This window comes from Pyrgilauda ruficollis, unplaced genomic scaffold (genome assembly GCF_017590135.1).
Source record: "Pyrgilauda ruficollis isolate IOZ18807 unplaced genomic scaffold, ASM1759013v1 scaffold192, whole genome shotgun sequence".
Lineage (NCBI taxonomy): Eukaryota > Metazoa > Chordata > Aves > Passeriformes > Passeridae > Pyrgilauda > Pyrgilauda ruficollis.
In genome coordinates this window covers 145,425-164,029 of record NW_024518318.1, presented here as the reverse complement: position 1 = coordinate 164,029, position 18,605 = coordinate 145,425, and the positions used below count along the sequence as shown (strand labels likewise).

Sequence of the window (18,605 nt, the reverse complement as noted above, 5' to 3'; positions counted from 1 at the left end):
GTGTCCATCCCTGTCCTGTGTCCATCCCTGTCCTGTGTCCATCCCTGTCCTGTGTCCATCCCTGTCCTGTGTCCATCCCTGTCCTGTGTCCATCCCGGGCCCCGTGTCCATCCCCACAGCCGGCTCCATCCCTGCTCCCCCATGCCATGCCGGACTGTCCGTGCCACCCCGCTGTCCCCGCTGCCCACCCCGGGCCCACCGTGTCCGGCTGGGTCCTCCCGGGGCTGTGGCTGTGGGATGAGCCTGGGCAGGAGCCAAGAGCTGCACCGGGACAGCGATCACGGAGCCCCCGGGCGGGGCAGGGCCCGGGAGGCTCCGGGGCCCCGGGCAGGGCAGGGCGGTGCCGCCGCCCTCAGGCCGCCATATGCTGCCGGCCCTAATCCCCGCTGGAGCCTCAGGGCGAGGGAGGACATGGCCGCCCACCTGCGCACCAGCCCCGCCTCAGCGCCAGCCGCCCTGTCACGGGAAGGATCAGCCTACCCGCGACTGCGGGCCTATGGAAGGCGTCGCGATAGCGCGCCATGTCGCGACAGGGAGGCTGTCAAACCTTGCCCCCCCCCCTTTGAGCGGGAATGGTTCGCCCCCCTCCACCAGCCCCCCGAAATGCCCAGCAGCGCCCAGCACCCCATTCCTGCCCCCCCTCCACGAGCTCCCCGCATCCCTGGGCTCCATCCCGCAGCCCCCTGCTCCACCTCTGTGCCCCCTTGCCTGGCATCGCCCTCCCCTCGGTGCCCTGTGACACCCCCGGCTCCGTGTGACACCCCCGGCTCCCTGTCACCGCGCTGGCCGCGCCGTGCGGGGGCTCCGCCGCCGGTGCCATTTTGTCACCGGGAGGATGCGGGAGAGGCTGCGGCGCCCCGGCCGCACCCCCAGCGCCACGGCAGATCCCGGGAGCCACGGCAATTCTTGGGGGCTGTGGCAATTCCTGAGAGCCACGGCAATTCCTGGGAGCCGTGGCAATTCCTGGGAGCCACGGCAAATCCTGGCAGCCACGGCAAAGCCTGGAAACCACGGCGAATCTCTGTGGCCACGGCAAATCCTGGCACCCTTGGCAATTCCTGGGAGCTGTGGCAATTCCAGGGAGCCTTAGCAAAGCCTGGGAGCCGTGGCAGTTCCTGGGAGCTGTGGCAAATCCTGGCAGCCACGGCAAAGCCTGGAAGCCATGGTGAATCTCTGTGGCCAGCGCGCCATGTCGCGACAGGGAGGCTGTCAAACCTTGCCCCCCCCCCTTTGAGCGGGAATGGTTCGCCCTACACCCCCGCTGGCGCACGGGTGGTTCATCCCGCGCCCCAAGGAGCGCGGCCGGACCGCACCACTGCGCTTTGCCGGAGGAGGGGGCGGCGCCCACCACCGCGCCGAAAGGGGGGGGTCTCCTCCCCCCAGTCCGCCCGCTGTCCATCAAAGCGCGCCGCCGAGCCAATCAGCGCCTCCCTCAGGGGCGCGCCCGTGACGTCAAGACTCATTTGCATAGAAAGCTCCTCCCCCTCAGCCGACGTCACCCGGGCTCCGCATCTGCTGCAGTCGCTGCGGGGAGGAGGCGGCGGCGGGAGCTGTGGCAATTCCTGGGAGCCGTGGCAATTCCGGGCAGCCGTGGCAATTCCTGGCAGCCATGGCAGATCTCTGTGGCCATGGCAAGTGCCGGGGGCCACGTGCCCCACATTCCCGTGGACACGCCGCTCTGCGGGTGACAGGAGGTGGCCTCTCCGAGCCCTTCGGGGCTCAGTGACCCATCGATGGCCGCGCCATCGCCCATCCTGAGCCAAAACGTTCCCGATCCGTGCTGGGAAACGGCTCCGAGCGGGGCCCGGCACCGTCACGGCCTCTCCCCCACCTTGCAGATGGCGTCCGCTACTGACTCCCGCTATGGGCAGAAGGAATCCTCGGACCAGAACTTCGATTACATGTTCAAGATCCTGATCATCGGCAACAGCAGCGTGGGGAAAACCTCCTTCCTGTTCCGGTACGCCGACGACTCCTTCACGCCCGCCTTCGTCAGCACCGTGGGCATCGACTTCAAGGTCAAGACCATCTACCGGAACGACAAACGCATCAAGCTGCAGATCTGGGTGAGGAGAGACCCTCGGGGTGCCCCCAGAGCCCTGGGCTGGGCTGGGGTGATGGGGAGGGGGCGATTGTTGGTGAGGGTGGTGGTCAGTGAGGGGTGGTGGTCACTGAAGGGTGATGGTCACTGTGGGGTAATGCTTGCTTGGGTGATGGTCACTTGGGGTGGTGGTCGGTGTGGGGTGGGGGTGATGGATTGGTGGGGTGGGGGTGATGGTCAGTGAGGGGTGGTGGTCACTGTGGGGTGATGGTCATTGAGGGGTAGTGGTCAGTGAAGGGTGATGGTCACTGTGGGGTGATGGTCAGTGAAGGGTGATGGTCATTGAGGGGTGGGGGTGATGGTCACTAGGGGTGATGGTCACTAGGGGTGATGGTCACTGTGGGGTGATGGTCACTAGGGGTGATGGTCACTGTGGGATAATGCTTGCTGGGGTGATGGTCAGTGTGGAGCTGCCCCAGGCTGGGGCTGGATCTGCCCCCATGCACCCGCTGGCCCCGGGGGAGGGTGTCACCTCATCCCTGGGGGTGACATTCTGCTGTCCCCTGTCCCCGCCCAGGACACGGCCGGGCAGGAGCGGTACCGCACCATCACCACCGCCTACTACCGCGGGGCCATGGGCTTCATCCTCATGTACGACATCACCAACGAGGAGTCCTTCAACGCCGTGCAGGACTGGTGAGCCCCACGGGGGGCTCTGGGCACCCCAAACAGTCCCAGCCGCCCCCTCCCCACACCTCTGATCCCCCTCTCCCTTCCCCAAGGTCCACCCAGATCAAGACCTACTCCTGGGACAACGCCCAGGTCCTGCTGGTGGGGAACAAGTGTGACATGGAGGATGAACGCGTGGTCTCCTCGGAGAAGGGGCGCCAGCTCGCCGAGCACCTGGGTGAGTTGGGGAGGGGGAACCCCCCACCACGGCTGCCAGCCCACAATTAATTTAATTAAGGGCTTAATTCCCTGCGTGCAATCGCTCCGCTGCGACATCGGCGGTGACTTGGCACCTGGTGAAACACCGGAGTCACTGCACACCTTAAACTCTCTGAGAGATGCTGGGGGGAGGATCTGGGCGGGTTCTTTGGGTGAGAAAAAGGGGATTTTGTTGGTGGTGGGGGGCAGGTTACAAACCCTTTAAATATTGAATGAGGAGGAGGAGGAGCAGCCGCGCGAGGTCGGACGCTCGGACGCAGCTTTGACGCGCGTGCGTGTCCCTTTGTCCCTCTGTCCCCCTCCGCTTTGTCCCTCTGTCCCCCTCCGCATTGTTCCCCCCTGCACCCCACCTCAGGGTTTGAGTTTTTCGAGGCCAGCGCCAAGGACAACATCAACGTGAAGCAGACCTTCGAGCGGCTGGTGGACATCATCTGCGAGAAGATGTCGGAGTCCCTGGACACGGCCGACCCCGCCGTCACCGGCGCCAAGCAGGGCCCCCAGCTCACGGACCAGCAGGCCCCCCCCCACCAGGACTGTGCCTGCTAGGGGCCAGCTCACCCCCCTCCCCAAACCCCTCCCTGTCCTGGTACCCCCTGCCCTTTTTCCTGCTCGGGGACCCCCTGTCCTGGGGATCCCCCTACCCTGGGACCCCTCCCTGTCCTGGTACCCCCTGCCCTTTTTCCTGCTCGGGGACCCCCTGTCCTGGGGATCCCCCTACCCTGGGACCCCTCCCTGTCCTGGTACCCCCTGCCCTTTTTCCTGCTCGGGGACCCCCTGTCCTGGGGATCCCCCTACCCTGGGACCCCTCCCTGTCCTGGTACCCCCTGCCCTTTTTCCTGCTCGGGGACCCCCTGTCCTGGGGATCCCCCTACCCTGGGACCCCTCCCTGTCCTGGTACCCCCTGCCCTTTTTCCTGCTCGGGGACCCCCTGTCCTGGGGATCCCCCTACCCTGGGACCCCTCCCTGTCCTGGTACCCCCTGCCCTTTTTCCTGCTCGGGGACCCCCTGTCCTGGGGATCCCCCTACCCTGGGACCCCTCCCTGTCCTGGTACCCCCTGCCCTTTTTCCTGCTCGGGGACCCCCTGTCCTGGGGATCCCCCTACCCTGGGACCCCTCCCTGTCCTGGTACCCCCTGCCCTTTTTCCTGCTCGGGGACCCCCTGTCCTGGGGATCCCCCTACCCTGGGACCCCTCCCTGTCCTGGTACCCCCTGCCCTTTTTCCTGCTCGGGGACCCCCTGTCCTGGGGATCCCCCTACCCTGGGACCCCTCCCTGTCCTGGTACCCCCTGCCCTTTTTCCTGCTCGGGGACCCCCTGTCCTGGGGATCCCCCTACCCTGGGACCCCTCCCTGTCCTGGTACCCCCTGCCCTTTTTCCTGCTCGGGGACCCCCTGTCCTGGGGATCCCCCTACCCTGGGACCCCTCCCTGTCCTGGTACCCCCTGCCCTTTTTCCTGCTCGGGGACCCCCTGTCCTGGGGATCCCCCTACCCTGGGACCCCTCCCTGTCCTGGTACCCCCTGCCCTTTTTCCTGCTCGGGGACCCCCTGTCCTGGGGATCCCCCTACCCTGGGACCCCTCCCTGTCCTGGTACCCCCTGCCCTTTTTCCTGCTCGGGGACCCCCTGTCCTGGGGATCCCCCTACCCTGGGACCCCTCCCTGATCTGGCACCCCCTGTCCTGGGATCCGTGTGACATTTTCCTGCTCGGGGACCCCCTGTCCTGGGGATCCCCCTACCCTGGGACCCCTCCCTGATCTGGCACCCCCTGTCCTGGGACCCCCTGCCCTTTTTCCTGCTCGGGGACCCCCTGTCCTGGGGATCCCCCTACCCTGGGACCCCTCCCTGTCCTGGTACCCCCTGCCCTTTTTCCTGCTCGGGGACCCCCTGTCCTGGGGATCCCCCTACCCTGGGACCCCCTTCCCAGCGTGTGGGTGCTGTGACAGGACCCCCAAATCCCCCTCCCCTCCCCAGTCCATCCCACCCCGTGTGCCCCCCCCTCTTACCCCGAGAGCTCCTGGTGCAGGGGTCTCTTTGTGCCCGGCTTTCCTGCCCCTCCAGCTGGATGGATATTTCCTGACTCTTGTTTATTTGTATAAATAGATGCTAATTTATGCTCCCGCCGTCTTCCTCCTTGTACATACAGAAATTCCTTGTAAATAGGCGTAGGAAGTGACGCTGTGCGCGTGACCTGCTGTGCTGTGGCCGTGGTGGTGCATTTATATATATATATATATATATATTCTGATTTTTTTTTTGTTTTGTTTCTCTCAGTGTGGTAACCTTGCTTGTGAATATCACTTTTAAATTAAAAAAAACCCACCAAAAAAAAAAAACCCAAAAAAAAACCAAACAACCCACCTCCTCCCACACACAACCAAACGACGACAAAACTGTTATTATTATTGAAATAATGAGATTTAAAATGAGAAATTAATTCAATAATCAGCGAGGCCGAGCCAGCTGGAGCAAACCGGCCCCGGTTTGGGCTCGTGGGGGGTGAGCAGGGCTGGGACCGTGGCTGCTTTGCTCCAGGGATTTGGGCTCTCGTGTTCCTGTGGTTCTGTGCTTCTGTGGAGACTGTGAATAAGTGGATATTCCCGTAGCCATGACAGAGCTGCCCTTTATTTATTTTTCCTGGAGCGCTGTGTCTTTATTTTACAGATTTCCCTCTATTTTCCCCCCACCATGATTCCATCTCCCTCCCTTCCCCCTTTCCCCCCCCTCCTCTTTTTTGTGAAGTTTACTTATGGAAGAGTTACACTGTACTGTACAAATGTCAAAAGTGTCAAAAAGAGTACAATTTCCTAAAAATCACTGTATTAAAAGAAATGTTGTGAAGAAATAAACCAATTGCTGATCAGAAGTTCCTCGGGGTCCCTGAGTTGCCAAGAGAGGAGCAAAATTAATTGGATTTTTTTTAAATTATCATCCCCCAAATGGCTCCTGCTGCTGCTGAGGGAGGAGCTGAATCCCCCCTGGGTGTGTGACAGCAGGGACCAGGGCAGAGCGTTAAGGCACAGCTTTAAAAATCAAGTTAAAATAAACAAACAAAAACCCATTCGGGCAATTTTCATTGACACTGGAAATAATTCAGTTATGCAGGGAGCATCCAGCTTGCCCAGGGCTGGGAGCAGAGGGATGTGATGGCCCAAACTCTGCCAAAATTTGGCTCCAACCCCCCTCTGCCTCCTCCTGAGTGCCGCAATCACATCCCTATTTATAGAGGATCCAGGTGGCTGCAGCCCCCGCCCGAGCCGGGGGGGAAACGGGAGCTGGGGGGAGTGCAGGGATTTTATCCTTGAGCTGGAAGAGAAAAAGCAGGAGGGGAAGGAGTGAGGAGCTGCAGGGAGAGCAGAGGAGCAGCCAGAGTGAATCAGGGAGTGGGTTTGGGTCGGAATGAGCTTAAATCCCATCCCTTCCCACCCGTGCCACCTCCCACCATCCCAGGCTGCTCCAACCTGGCCCTGGGCACTTCCAAAGGATCCAGAGGCAGCCACAGCTGCTCTGGGAATTCCATTCCAGGGCCTCACCACCCTCACAGGGAAGAATTCCTTCCCAAAATCCATTTTGTGGGGATCCAGGTGGCTGGAAGGTGCTGGAGGAGCAGCAAGGGCACTGGTTTGCTCTGCGGGCAAATCCCAGAAGAAATCACTTTACAGCTTCTCCTGCAACAAGAGATTGTTACAACCCCAACCCGTGGCTGTAATTAGCAGATGAATTAATCAGCAGCAGGCAGGTGGTGGGGCTGGCTCTGGCCATCCCCTCATTCAGCTTGGGGGGCTCCACAATGCCCAGAAATCCATCTCCAGGCTGCTCTGGAGGAGCTGCTCCCTCTCTAGGCGCCGGCGCTGCTCTGGCTCTGCCGTGGTGGCTCCTGCCCGGAGCTGCGGGGCTGCAAAACACCCAGGGAGCCCGGGGTGAGCTGGGCACTGCCAGCAGCAACGGCCCTGCCCTGCGCCGGGCACTGCCGAGGGCACTCCCCCGGGGCTGTGCCCAGGGCTGGGAAGGATGCAGAGACAGCTGGGAGCATCCAGAGGGGCACCAGGGCTGGGAACACAAACCCTGGGAGGAAAAATTGAGGGAGGTGGGAGTGCTCAGCGTGGAGAAAAGGGGACTCAGGGTGACCTGGTCACTCTGCACAGCTGTGCCTGTGCCCAGCTGGGGCTGGGCTCTGTCTCCAGGAACTGACAGAGCCAGAGCACACAGCCTGCAGCTGCACCAAGGGAAATACAGGCTGGATATGGGGAAAAAGTGTTTTATGGAAAGAGTGATAAAGTATTGGAATGGTTTTCCTGGGGAGGTGGTGCAGTCACCATCCCTGGGGGTGTTTAACAATGCATGTGGCACTGGGTGCCAGGGCTCAGTGTTGGGGCTGGGTTGGACTCAATGACCTTTAGGGTCTCTTTCAACCTGATCATTCTGTGAATTCTGTGAATTTAGGGATTTTTGGGAATTCCCACTGACTGGGGAGGTGGTGCAGTCACCATCCCTGGGGGTGTTTAACAAAGCCTGGATGTGGCACTGGGTGCCAGGGCTCAGTTGAGCTGTTGGGGCCGGGCTGGACTCAATGACCTTTAGGGTCTCTTCCAACCTGGTCATTCTGTGAATTTGGGGGATTTTTGGGAATTCCCAGGGCAGAGGGAAGTGGTGGAGTCACCATCTCTAGCTGTGTTTAATAAAAGCTTGGATGTGGCACTGAGTGCCAGGGCTCAGTGTTGGGGCTGGGTTGGACGCGACGACCTTTAGGATCTCTTCCAACCTGGTGTGATTTCTGTGAATTTGGGGCAATTTTGGGAACTCCTGGGGCTGGCAGGGGCTCAGGGGCGGGGCTCACCCTGTGTTTGAGGTAGGACAGGTAGGTGTCCCAGCCCAGGGTCACCACGTTGACGTACACCACGCGGTAGGCGGGCGGCACGAAGAGGAAGTTGAGGATCTGCGCCGCCGGCCACAGGCTCCAGTCGGCCTGGGGAGGGACAAGGAGCAGCTGGGGGGCTGCCCAGGCCCCCCCAGGACAGGGGGCACAGCCCCAGGACAGGGTGAGCCCCCAGGGCCTCACCTTGTAGAATTCCCAAAATTTCTCCTTCAGCTCGTCCCAGCTCTCCTGGAGAGATTGGCCCTCCAGCGTGCCGATGGCTGCGGGGACAGGAGGGGTCAGCGGGAACTGGGGTGGGAATTAATTGGGGTGGGAATTAATTGGGGTGGGAATGGCTGGGAAATGTCCCAAACCCCTCCCAGGGTGGGCGGGGAGGGCAGCGCCGGCAGCATCCCGAGGAGGGAGGTCCGGGAAATGGAAAGGAAAGTGAAAGGGGGCTGGGGCTGTGCCAGAGGGTGGGATGGAGCAGGGAAAGGTTCTGGGAATTTGGGATGGAGATCAGGGAAAGGTTCTGGGTTTGGGATGGAGATCAGGAAAGGTTCTGGGGTTTGGGATGGAGATCAAGGAAAGGTTCAGGGGTTTGGGATGGAGATCAGGGAAAGGTTCAGGGATTTGGGATGGAGATCAAGGAAAGGTTCTGGGGTTTGGGATGGAGATCAGGGAAAGGTTCAGGGAATTGGGATGAAGATCGGGAAAGGTTCAGGGATTTGGGATGGAGATCAAGGAAAGGTTCTGGGGTTTGGGATGGAGATCAGGGAAAGGTTCAGGGAATTGGGATGAAGATCGGGAAAGGTTCAGGGATTTGGGATGGAGATCAGGGAAAGGATCAGGGGTTTGGGATGGAGATCAGAAATGTTCTTCCCCCAGAGGGTGCTGGGCACTGCATTCCCCCAGGGAATGGTCCCAGCCCCAGAGCTGCAGGGTTGCCTTTTTGCCACACAAACTGTGAGCAGAACCCACCAACACCCCCTGCGAGGTTCAGAGCCACACCCCACCACAACACAAAATCCAGCAAGCACCAAACCCAAACCCTCCGGCACCACCAGCAGCTCCTGGGCTGGGATTTTGGGGCTGGATCGGTGACCCCCTGAGGCTGCCACGTACCCACGAAGTACCAGGCTCCCATGCTGGGCGAGGCCACCAGCTGGTCGATGAGCACCTTCTTCAGCACCGTCCTGAGGCTGCGCACGCCCCGCGCCGGGAACGCCGAGTCCAGCCAGAGGTACCAGTAGTGCATCAGGGGTCCCAGGCTGCAGCCCACCACAAACATCCGCCCTGCAGCACCACCACGGGCTTTACAGGGCTGGGGAAGGGGCCAGCAGGGCGTGTGGGGAAGGGGGTGCTCCCTCTGAGGGCAGGGATGGATTCCCTCAGCCATGGATGGGTCCATGAGGGCATTTTGGGAAGGAATTCCTCCCTCTGAGGGCAGGGATGGATTTCCACAGCCCTGGAAGGGGCCAGGAGAGCATTTGGGGAAGAACCTGTGAGGGCAGGGATGGATTTCCACAGCCCTGGATCCCTGGAAAGACCCATGAGGGCATTTTGGGAAGCAATTCCTCTCTCTGAGGGCAGGGATGGATTCCCCCAGTCCCAGCGCCCTGGCAGTGCCCATGAGGGCACTTGGGGAAGGATTTCCTCCCTGTGAGGGCAGGGATGGGTTCCCCCAGCCCTGGAAGTGTCCATGAAGGCATTTTGAGAAGGAATTCCTCTCTGTGAGGGCAGGGATGGATTCCCCCAGCCGCAGCCCCCTGGCAGAGCCCCGTGCTGGGAGCAGCAGGAGCTGGGGCCTTGCTGCCCCGGGGCAGGGGCACTCCCAGGAGCAGCAGCAGGAGCTGGGGCCGTGCTGCTGGGGCAGGGGCACTCCCAGGAGCAGCAGCAGGAGCTGGGGCACTCCCAGGCCCGTCCCAGCGCTCACCAGTGCGGCCCAGCTGCAGCTGGCTCTCGGGGTGCTTGCGGCGGTGCCACTCCTGCTGCAGGCAGTCCCCCGCCGCCAGGAGCCCCCCGCAGCTCACGGTGTTGGTGAGGAGCAGCAGCCGGCCCGTGAACAGCGACCGCCAGGAGCGCAGCAGCATCCTGGGCACGGCACGGCACGGCACGGCCTGCACGGCACGGCGGGGACGGCCCGGTCACGGCTGGCTGACCCTAGGCCCACAGTTCAGCCTCGGGACCCTCCCAGTGCCCCCCAGTTCAGCCTCGGGACCCTCCCAGTGCCCCCCAGTTCAGCCTCGGGACCCTCCGAGGTCTCTGAGCCCCCCAGCTCGGGCCCCCCGCTCACCCCCGTTCTCTCTGTACCCTCCACTTACCCCGCTGGGTCCCAGTGCCCCTTCCCGGACACCACCCCCGGTTCCCGGTGCCTCCGGCTCCCCCCGTGTCCCCCCCCCGCCCCTACCGGGCGTTACCGCCACCCGCAGGCGGAACCGGGCGAGTGTCACGTGACAACGACGACTTCCGCTTCCTGCCTCCGCCATGACGGCTACCGCAGCATAGGAGGCCGCCATGACACCTACCGAGGTACAGGAGGCCGCCATGACACCTACCGAGGTACAGGAGGCCGCCATGACACCTACCGAGGTACAGGAGGCCGCCATGACACCTACCGAGGCAGCAGCTCGCCCAGAGGCTTGCGGTGGGGCGAGCTGGGGATGGTCCAAGGGATCCCCGCGGTGCCCCAGCCCTGCCCTGTCCCTGACACCTTGGTCTGGGGGCAGCAGAGTGGTTGGGGAGCTGCGGTTGCCTGTGGAGGTGGCCATGATGGGTGTCAGCAGCGCTGGGATCACTGCTCTCCCCACTCTGCTGGTGCCACTGGGGTCCCCCAGGCGTGGGGACGCTGCTGAGACCCTCCAGGCTGTCCCCAGAGCCTTCAGAATTCTTTGAGAGGCTTCCCTTTGGAGCTTGAACATCAGCTCAGTGTCACTTTGGTCGTGGGGGGCAGCAGAAGGGCTGGGGGGACATTGCTGCTCCTTGTCCTGGGAGTTTGTCACTCCTGAGGACATCCTGGTGGGAACTGAGGCTCTTTGTCAGCCCTGTGGGACAGCTGGGACAGCTCTGGCTGTGAATTGGAGTCAAACATCCCCTCACTAACAGGTGTTTGTCTGCCAGGATTGGCGTCGGGCAGGCAGGAAGGCAAAAAACTCACCAGCTTCTAAAAACAGCTTTATTCCAACTGCCAGGAGCCCCGCTCCTCCTCACAGCCCATCCAAACTCCTCCTGACGCCAAGGGACAGGGCCTGGCCAGCCCTACCTGTAGGAATTGGCCTTGTGTTTTGGCAGGAAGGTGAAGCTGGGCGGGACGGGGCCCAGGAGCAGCTCACTGGGAGAAAGAATCAATCACAGAATTAATCCAGAGTCCTCAAAACCCATCCAGTGCCACCCCTGCCATGGCAGGGACACCTCCCACTGTCCCAGGCTGCTCCCAGCCCTGCCCAGCCTGGCCTTGGGCACTGCCAGGGAAGAAAGACAACAACAAAACCAAACCCAGTGCTCAGTCCCCAGCTGTCAAACGACCCCGTGGCCCTGCAGGGGCTCTGCCACGTCTCTTTTTAGCAACTGGAATGAAATCTGACGCCTCAGTACCTTATTTTGATCCAATCATCCACGTTTTGGCTGGCCATGAGGGTCTCCAGGTAGTCCCTCCCCAGGTAATAGGGCGGCCGCTCGTTGATTTTCTGAGGTAGATGTTCCAATAACCCAACTGGGATGTACCTGGGATAAAATTAAATGTGACAGCACTGAGCGCCAGGGATTAATTAATTAATTGTTGTTTAAAGATCCTCCTGGCTGGGCAGCATCACCTGCACAGGAAGGAGAGCCACTCCAGCAGGAATTTCCTGGTTTTCTCCACTCCCTGAGTGTCTGACCCCCAGTGCTCGAGGCCGTAGTTGGTGAAGTCCTTGAGGATGTCAAACCTTTCACTGGAGGAGATATCCCAGTGTCTCTGCTCCTTGATTTCCGTGAAAAGCCAGGGTTTGATGAGCGCCCCTCTGCAGCCAAAAAAAAATTAAAAAATTGTTATTCCCATCACAGATGCTCCTGAAGATCTGAGATACTTTCCAGCACTGATTTCCCAGCCAATTCTGCTTAAAATCTTCTTTTCCATTCCAACAAGAAGCTCCAACTGATACAAATTGATTTCACCGGTTTTCAGAGTGGTTTCACTGAGAGGAAATTCCATGCTTTGGGTTTGTTTAGGGATTTTTTTTTTTAATCCTCTTTCTTTTTTTTTTTCCCCTCTTGAACCACCAGAGCTCGGGAGTGAAGGGAAACACAGGCACTTGCCTTGCAATCATGATTCCAGAAACTCCCATCTGCATGGCTCGATTTGCATCTTCATAGGACAAAATATCCCCATTTCCTGCCCAGAGAGGAGGGAGAAGCCAGAGGTCAAAGAGATCCGTGAGGACAAGTCAAAGTGAGCTAATGCAGGCATGGGATAAAATTCCAAATGGACACAAAGTCCAAGAGCCAGATGGTCCAAAGAGGCTCCTGCTTTGGATTCCCAGGGATGTTTCTGATGGATGTTCCCTTACAAGGGAAAAAGGAGCCTTCTCCTCTCTTCTCCTTCAGTTTCCCTGAAGGTTTAGGGATTTTGTGACACGAAATAATAGAAAACCCCCTTAAAACCCAAGTGATTGGTGTCCCTTTCCTCCGGCACCACATCAGCAGCACCAGGTGTGGCATTCACATTCTCTGTAAAATCTCTTCACCCAGGATTCTTCTCCTGGGAAGCTGAGAAGCCTCAGAGAAAAAGGAAAACAATTTTATCTAATTTGCTTCTGCTGTGTTTTGCTGCTTTGGAATGTGGTTGGAGATTGTTTCATTGGGTTCATGTGAATTATTTTGACTCTTTGGCCCATCGGTGCCAAGCTGCGTCAGGACTCTAGAGAGAGTCACAAGTTTTTATTATAATCTTTTTAGCCTTCTGTAAGTATCCTTTCTGTATTCTTTAATATAATACAGTATCATAAAATAATAAATTAGCCTTCAAGAACATGGAACAGATTCATCATTCCCTCCTGCCATGAGGAACCCCAAAAATCCCATACCCAGGGACGCTCCAACCTTTTCTCCACGCTTGGGAACATGCTCTTTCCCCCCAATTTGAAGGGATTTGAGATGAACGAGGTGCCCAGGGAAGCCCCACGTACCAAAGAGAGGCATGGGGCTGGCGAGGCGGGCGCACTCGGCGATGTAAGGCCAGTCGGCGCTGCGCGTGTACCGCTGCTCCCGGGAGCGCCCGTGCAGCTGCGGAGAGAGCAGGGACACCTCGCTGCACACAGGGAGGGGACAGCGGGATGGGGAGGGGAGACTTGGGATGGGCCTCGGGATGGGCCTTGGGATGGGCCTTGGGATGGGCCCAGGGATGGGCCCAGGGATGGGCCCAGGGATGGGCCTCGGGATGGGCCTCGGGATGGGCCTCGGGATGGGCCTCGGGATGGGCCTCGGGATGGGCCTCGGGATGGGCCTCGGGATGGGCCTGGGATGGGCCTTGGGATGGGCCTCGGGATGGGCCTCGGGATGGGCCCAGGGATCGGCCTAGGGATGGGCCTTGGGATGGGCCTCGGGATGGGCCTCGGGATGGGTCTCGGGATGGGCCTTGGGATGGGTCTCGGGATGGGCCTCGGGATCGGCCTCGGGACTGACCTCGGGATGGGCCTCGGGATGGGCCCCGGGATTGACCTCAGGATGGGTCTTGGGATCAGCCTCGGGATGGGCCTGGGATGGGCCTGGGATGAGCCTCAGGATCAGCCTCGGGATTGACCTCGGGATGGGCCTTGGGATCAGCCTCGGGATGGGCCTGGGATGGGCCTCGGGATGGGCCTCGGGATCGGCCTAGGGATTGACCTCGGGATGGGCCTTGGGATCAGCCTCGGGATGGGCCTTGGGGTGGGTCTTGGGATCGGCCCTGGGGTGGGCCTAGGAATGGGCCTCGGGATGGGCCTTGGGGTGGGCCTAGGGATTGACCTCAGGATGGGCCTAGGGATGGGCCTTGGGGTGGGCCTAGGAATAGGCCTCGGGATGGGCCTTGGGGTGGGTCTCGGGATCAGCCTCAGGATGGGCCTCGGGATGGGCCTCGGGATCGGCCCTGGGATTGACCTCAGGATGGGCCTAGGGATGGGCCTTGGGATTGACCTCGGGATGGGCCTCGGGATCAGCCTCAGGATGGGCCTCCGGATTGATGGGTGGCTCGGGATGGGCCTCGGGATCAGCCTCAGGATGGGCCGGGCCTAGGGATGGGCCTAGGAATTGATGGGTGCTCAGAGCAGAGCTGGGGAAGGGATCCCTTGGGATCCACCTCTGGATTTACAGAATTCACAGAATCACCAGGCAGGGGAGAAGAGTTGGAAGAGACCTTCAAAGTCATCGAGTCCAACCCAGCCCCATCACCTCAACTAAACCACAGCGCTCAGTGCCACATCCAGGCTTTGTTAAACACCCCCAGGGATGGTGACTCCACCACCTCCCCAGGGCAGGGGAGAACTTTTTCTCTCTTTCAGTGAGGAAAAGTTCCAGAACTTTTCCACTCTTTCAGTGGAAAACTTTTTCCCAGTATCCAGCCTATATTCCCCTTGGTGCAGCTCGAGGCTGTGTGCTCTGGCTCTGTCAGTTCCTGGAGAAAGAGGGATGGGATCAGCTTCAAGGTCCCTGCCCAAACCATTCTGGGATTCCACGATCATGGACCCAAGGCTCAGGAGCAGGGAGGAAAACACCCTCTGCAGCTGAATTTTCCTCTTTTATTAGCAGAGCACACTAAAAGGCAGGGGAAGCTCATCCCCATCTATCTCCAGCCACCAATCCCACCCATCTGCCCCCGTACCGTGACCATGGCTGCGCCCCACTCCCGGATCCTGGGGATGATTTTGTGAGCCACGTTAACCTTTTCCTGCACCCCGGTGCGGATCTTCACCGTCAGTGGGACGTCCAGCACCTGCAGAGGTGGGAAGATGAGGCCAGGCTGGACTGGGCTCCACCAGCTCAGCTCCAGAAGCTCCGACTCACCGAGTTCATGCCGCGGACGATCTGCTCGAACTTGTTGGAGCGAGTCATCAGAGCACAGCCTCCTCCCTGAGGGACAAAACGTGGACCTCAGGACCTTCCTCACACAGTGGAGAGTCCTTGGAGCATCTCAGAGTTTGGAGAAAGTAGATCCTTCAACCAAAAATACTCCAGAGTGCTTTTCCCTCCCAAATCCTGCCAGGCAGAGACAGCTGTTCCCTGCTCCTTGAGCAGCTCATTCCCCTTCTCAGTGAGAACAGAATGAACTGGGAGCTCTGGATCAGGCTGGAAAGAGCAATCAGGCAGCAGGGGATGAGGGTGAAGACAAGGATTCATGGAAGGAAAAGGCACCACAGAACTTCTCACCTTCTTGTAGACCAGGTCGATGGGACACCCGACGTTGATGTCAACAAAATCCACCTCGATCGTCCTGTTGAGGAGCTCTGCACACTTGGTCATGGTGTCTGGAAAGGCTCCCTCCAGCTGCCAAAGGGAAAGAGCTTCCCTGAGTTCCAGGGGCAGCTTTTCCCCTGGGAAGTGAGCTCTTGGTGGGTTGTGGGGTGGTAACCCTCACCTGCACCCCGAAGATGTCCTCGGTGTGGTGGCGTTTGAGCAGAGCCCACTCGGAGGACTGGCCCTGGAGCAGGTTGGTGCACACAGCCATCTCCCCACAGGTGACATCTGCTCCAAAACGTTTGCAGATCCGTCGGAAAGGGAGGTTTCCACACTGCCAGGGACAGGGATTGTCAGCAGATCTGCTCTGTTCCAACCGTGCCCACAGCGAGCTTGGCACGAGGATGGAGTTACCAACCTACCGTGGTCAGTGGGGCCAGGTAGAGCTTGCCTTGGATTTCCAGCTGGAAAACAGGGATAGAGGAGCAGCTCAGCAGAATGGAATGGACTCCAAGGAATCACAGAATGGTGTGGCTTGGAAAGCACCTTAAGGATCATCCAGTTCCGTGCCCTGGCTATGGGCAGTGACACCTTCCACTGTCCCAGGGTGCTCCAAGCCCTGTCCAGCCTGGCCTTGGACACTTCCAGGGATGAGGCAGCCACAGCTTTTCTGGGAATTCCATCCCAGCCCCTCCCCACCCTCACAGGGAGGAATTCCTTCCATCCTCTGCCAGCCTCCCCCAGCTAAAGGCTCTCCAAGGGGTTTCTCTGCCATCTTTCCATGCACAATCTCCACCACAGGATCAGGACACAGGGGACTCTCACCTTCTTCTTCTCACAAGGCCGCAGCTTCGTGATGTCTTCATCTGTCAGAGGGCCCACGGTTGGGATGGAGGGAGCACCCTCAGCCCCTTGGGAGTTCTGCAGGGCCTCAGGTTTGGGAGCACACTCAGCTCCTTGTGAACTCTGCAAGGTCTCAGGTCTGGGAGCATCCTCAGTCCCTGGGGAGCCCTGCAGGATCTCAGATTTGGCAGCACCCTCAGCCCCTTGGGAGCTCTGCAGAGCCTCAGGTTCGGGAGCACCCTCAGCCCCTTGTGAGCTCTGCAAGGCCTCAAGTTTGGGAGCACACTCAGTCTCTGGGGAGCCCTGCAGGATCTCAGATTTGGCAGCACCCTCAGCCCCTTGTGAGCTCTGCAAGGCCTCAAGTTTGGGAGCACACTCAGTCTCTGGGGAGCCCTGCAGGATCTCAGATTTGGCAGCACCCTCAGCCCCTTGTGAGCTCTGCAGGGCCTCAGGTTTGGCAGCACCCTCAGCCCTTTGGGAGCCCTGCAGGGCCTCAGGTCTGGGCTCTTCTCCCTGCTCCTGCAGCACAGGGCTGTCTCTCAGGCCCTCCTGGCGAGCAGTGCAGTTGGACACCTCCGTGGAGCCCCCCGCGGCTTTGCCTCCTTTCCCAGCACGGAGCCCACGGAGAAACTCCTCGGCCTTCTGGAAGCTGAACCTCCTCTTGCGCAGCTGCTGCTGGAGCTCCTTGGAGAGGCCGTTCCTCACCAGCACCTTCCCCTCCCACTGCCGCGCCAGGGCGGCGTTGACCAGGTTCTGGTGGCCGTCCCCGAGGTGGGCCTGGCCGAAGCGGCAGGTGACACCGTAGGGACAGAGGCCGAAGGTGTCGAAGAGGACGCAGCGCTGGCCCAGGTCTGCTGGCTTGGCCGCCAGGTACTCGGACACGTCGTGGAGGAAGCGGCAGCGCGGCCCGAAGTGGCACTGCCCGGCACGGCCCTGGGGACAGCGCGGGGCAGGGTGAGGTGGGCAGGGAGCAGAACAGCCCAGGGCTGGCTCTGAGCCTCAGCTGAGATCCCCAGGGAGGGAGGGAATGCCGCCAGGGGGGCTGCAGGAGGGAGGGATGGACACAGCAGAGGGGATGGACACACGGCAGAGAAGGTGACACTTCACTTGTGACACTCAGCTCATCCCTCGTCACCCTCTCCCAGCTGGTTTTTATGGAATTCCAGCCTGGTTTGGGTTGGAAAGGATTATAAATCCCATCCAGTCCCACCTGCAGGGACACCTCCCACTGTCCCAGGCTGCTCCCAGCCCTGTCCAGCCCGGCCTTGGGCACTGCCAGGGATCCAGGGGCAGCCACAGCTGCTCTGGGCATCCTGTGCCAGGGCCTGCCCACCCTCCCAGGCAGGAATTCCTTCCCAAAATCCCAGCTAAGGCAGCCAGAGCAGGGCTGGGTGTCCCACCTGTGTCACCGAGGGGCACAGCCTGCTCTGCTCGTAGCAGCTGGGTTTCATGCACGGGCGGCTCTTGTTCTGCCCCCGAGCTCTCTTCTTCTCCGGGCGCTCCTTCTCCTCCCCTCCAGCATTCCCTTGGCTTTCCCCATCCTGGCCGAGCTCGTCTGCCTTCACCCTCTTGGCTGGGGGTTCGCTGACCTGCTCCTCTTCCTCCTTCTCCTCCTTTTCCTCTTCCTCCTCCTCGCCCCCTGCCCGCAGGTACGCGTGGAACTGCTCCTTGGAGGTGAGGAACCTGCGGGGAAAGGGGGTGTCCGTGGAAAAAGGGGGGTCAGGAGGGGGTGTTTTGTGGGGTACCGGGGGCAGGAGGGGCTGGGTATGGACTGGGGGATTCTGGAGGAGTTGGGAATGTTCCGGGAGGGGAATGTGGAGAGATCGGGAATGTACCGAGGGGGTTATGGAGGGACCGGGCAGGTACCAGTGGGGCTACAGAGGGGTCGGTAATGTACCGGGGGTTCATGAAGGGACCGGGCACATACCAGAGAAGGTTATGAAGGGATCGTACCCGTTCTGGGGGGGTTGCAGAGGGCTGGGGCACGTCGCGGGGGGCTCAGGAGGGGCCGAGGCCCCGGTCCCGCACTCACCGGGCTCGAACCGGCGCCACGCCGGGCGCCGCTGCCATGCTGCCGCGCGCGGCGATGACGTCAGCGGCGGTGAGCGGCCACGTGACCGGGCGCGTGCGGTATAAAAGGGCCCGGCGGACACGAGCTCCTCTCACAGCGGCCGGAGCTGCGGCCGAGCGTGGTCTCTTTTGTGAGGTGTTTATGCGCTCTCTGAGCCCGGTTTGGGGACTGACACAACCCCTGATGAGTGTCAGCATTGCCCAAGCAGGGAAAGAAGGCCGTTGTGCATCACTTGTACCGGGGAGAGGTGTTGTCCCTTGTGGCAGCTCCTTAAGGCTGCTCTGTGGGGACAGCTGGGTGTGAGGGGGTCACAGGTGCTGCCCCTGGCCCCTGAGGGTGGGCATGACTGGGAGGCCCCCTGAGACCACTGAGTTCAGCTTAAAACCGAACAGCGTCATGTCAGCCAGACACACAAATTGTCGCTTTGTCTTTCCTTTAACAGTTC

At 60.5% G+C, this 18,605-nt stretch overlaps 3 protein-coding genes across 10 annotated transcripts; 1 reads left to right on the top strand and 2 right to left on the bottom strand.

The window, feature by feature from the left end:
* Window positions 1-1,598: 1,598 nt before the first annotated feature.
* Window positions 1,599-3,561, top strand: RAB3A (RAB3A, member RAS oncogene family). Its single transcript, XM_041465814.1, has 4 exons — window positions 1,599-2,066; window positions 2,619-2,737; window positions 2,824-2,948; window positions 3,345-3,561. The coding sequence occupies exons 1-4, from the start codon at window positions 1,734-1,736 to the stop codon at window positions 3,533-3,535; spliced, it is 768 nt and encodes a 255-aa protein (XP_041321748.1). The 5' UTR covers window positions 1,599-1,733; the 3' UTR covers window positions 3,536-3,561.
* Window positions 3,562-5,782: 2,221 nt separating this feature from the next.
* Window positions 5,783-10,883, bottom strand: MPV17L2 (MPV17 mitochondrial inner membrane protein like 2). 5 transcript variants are annotated; one of them, XR_005954984.1, is made up of 7 exons: window positions 10,164-10,883; window positions 9,776-10,002; window positions 8,965-9,110; window positions 8,044-8,148; window positions 7,822-7,950; window positions 6,518-6,879; window positions 5,783-6,290 (listed from the first exon to the last, which is right to left on the bottom strand). XR_005954984.1 is itself a non-coding variant. In XM_041465828.1 (6 exons), the coding sequence occupies exons 1-6, from the start codon at window positions 10,851-10,853 to the stop codon at window positions 6,755-6,757; spliced, it is 1,422 nt and encodes a 473-aa protein (XP_041321762.1). In that variant the 5' UTR covers window positions 10,854-10,883; the 3' UTR covers window positions 5,783-6,754. The 5 variants fall into 5 exon arrangements, 4 of the variants coding, with proteins under 4 accessions (XP_041321762.1, XP_041321764.1, XP_041321763.1 ...); XM_041465828.1 differs by having other exon boundaries at window positions 5,783-6,879; XM_041465830.1 differs by having other exon boundaries at window positions 5,783-6,879; window positions 8,044-8,120; window positions 10,164-10,879.
* On the bottom strand, window positions 10,278-18,164 carry DUS3L (dihydrouridine synthase 3 like). Of its 4 annotated transcripts, XM_041465827.1 has the most exons (15): window positions 18,122-18,164; window positions 17,490-17,772; window positions 16,203-17,022; window positions 16,072-16,157; window positions 15,669-15,710; window positions 15,428-15,580; window positions 15,220-15,336; window positions 14,857-14,922; window positions 14,675-14,785; window positions 13,005-13,101; window positions 12,136-12,211; window positions 11,652-11,840; window positions 11,434-11,562; window positions 10,997-11,170; window positions 10,482-10,594 (listed from the first exon to the last, which is right to left on the bottom strand). In XM_041465827.1, exons 1-14 carry the CDS (start codon window positions 18,157-18,159, stop codon window positions 11,098-11,100), a joined length of 2,280 nt encoding a protein of 759 aa, XP_041321761.1. In that variant the 5' UTR covers window positions 18,160-18,164; the 3' UTR covers window positions 10,482-10,594; window positions 10,997-11,097. The 4 variants fall into 4 exon arrangements, with proteins under 4 accessions (XP_041321760.1, XP_041321761.1, XP_041321758.1 ...); XM_041465826.1 differs by lacking the exon at window positions 10,482-10,594 and adding an exon at window positions 10,278-10,363 and having other exon boundaries at window positions 16,072-17,022; XM_041465824.1 differs by having other exon boundaries at window positions 16,072-17,022.
* Between the last annotated feature and the right edge of the window lie 441 nt (window positions 18,165-18,605).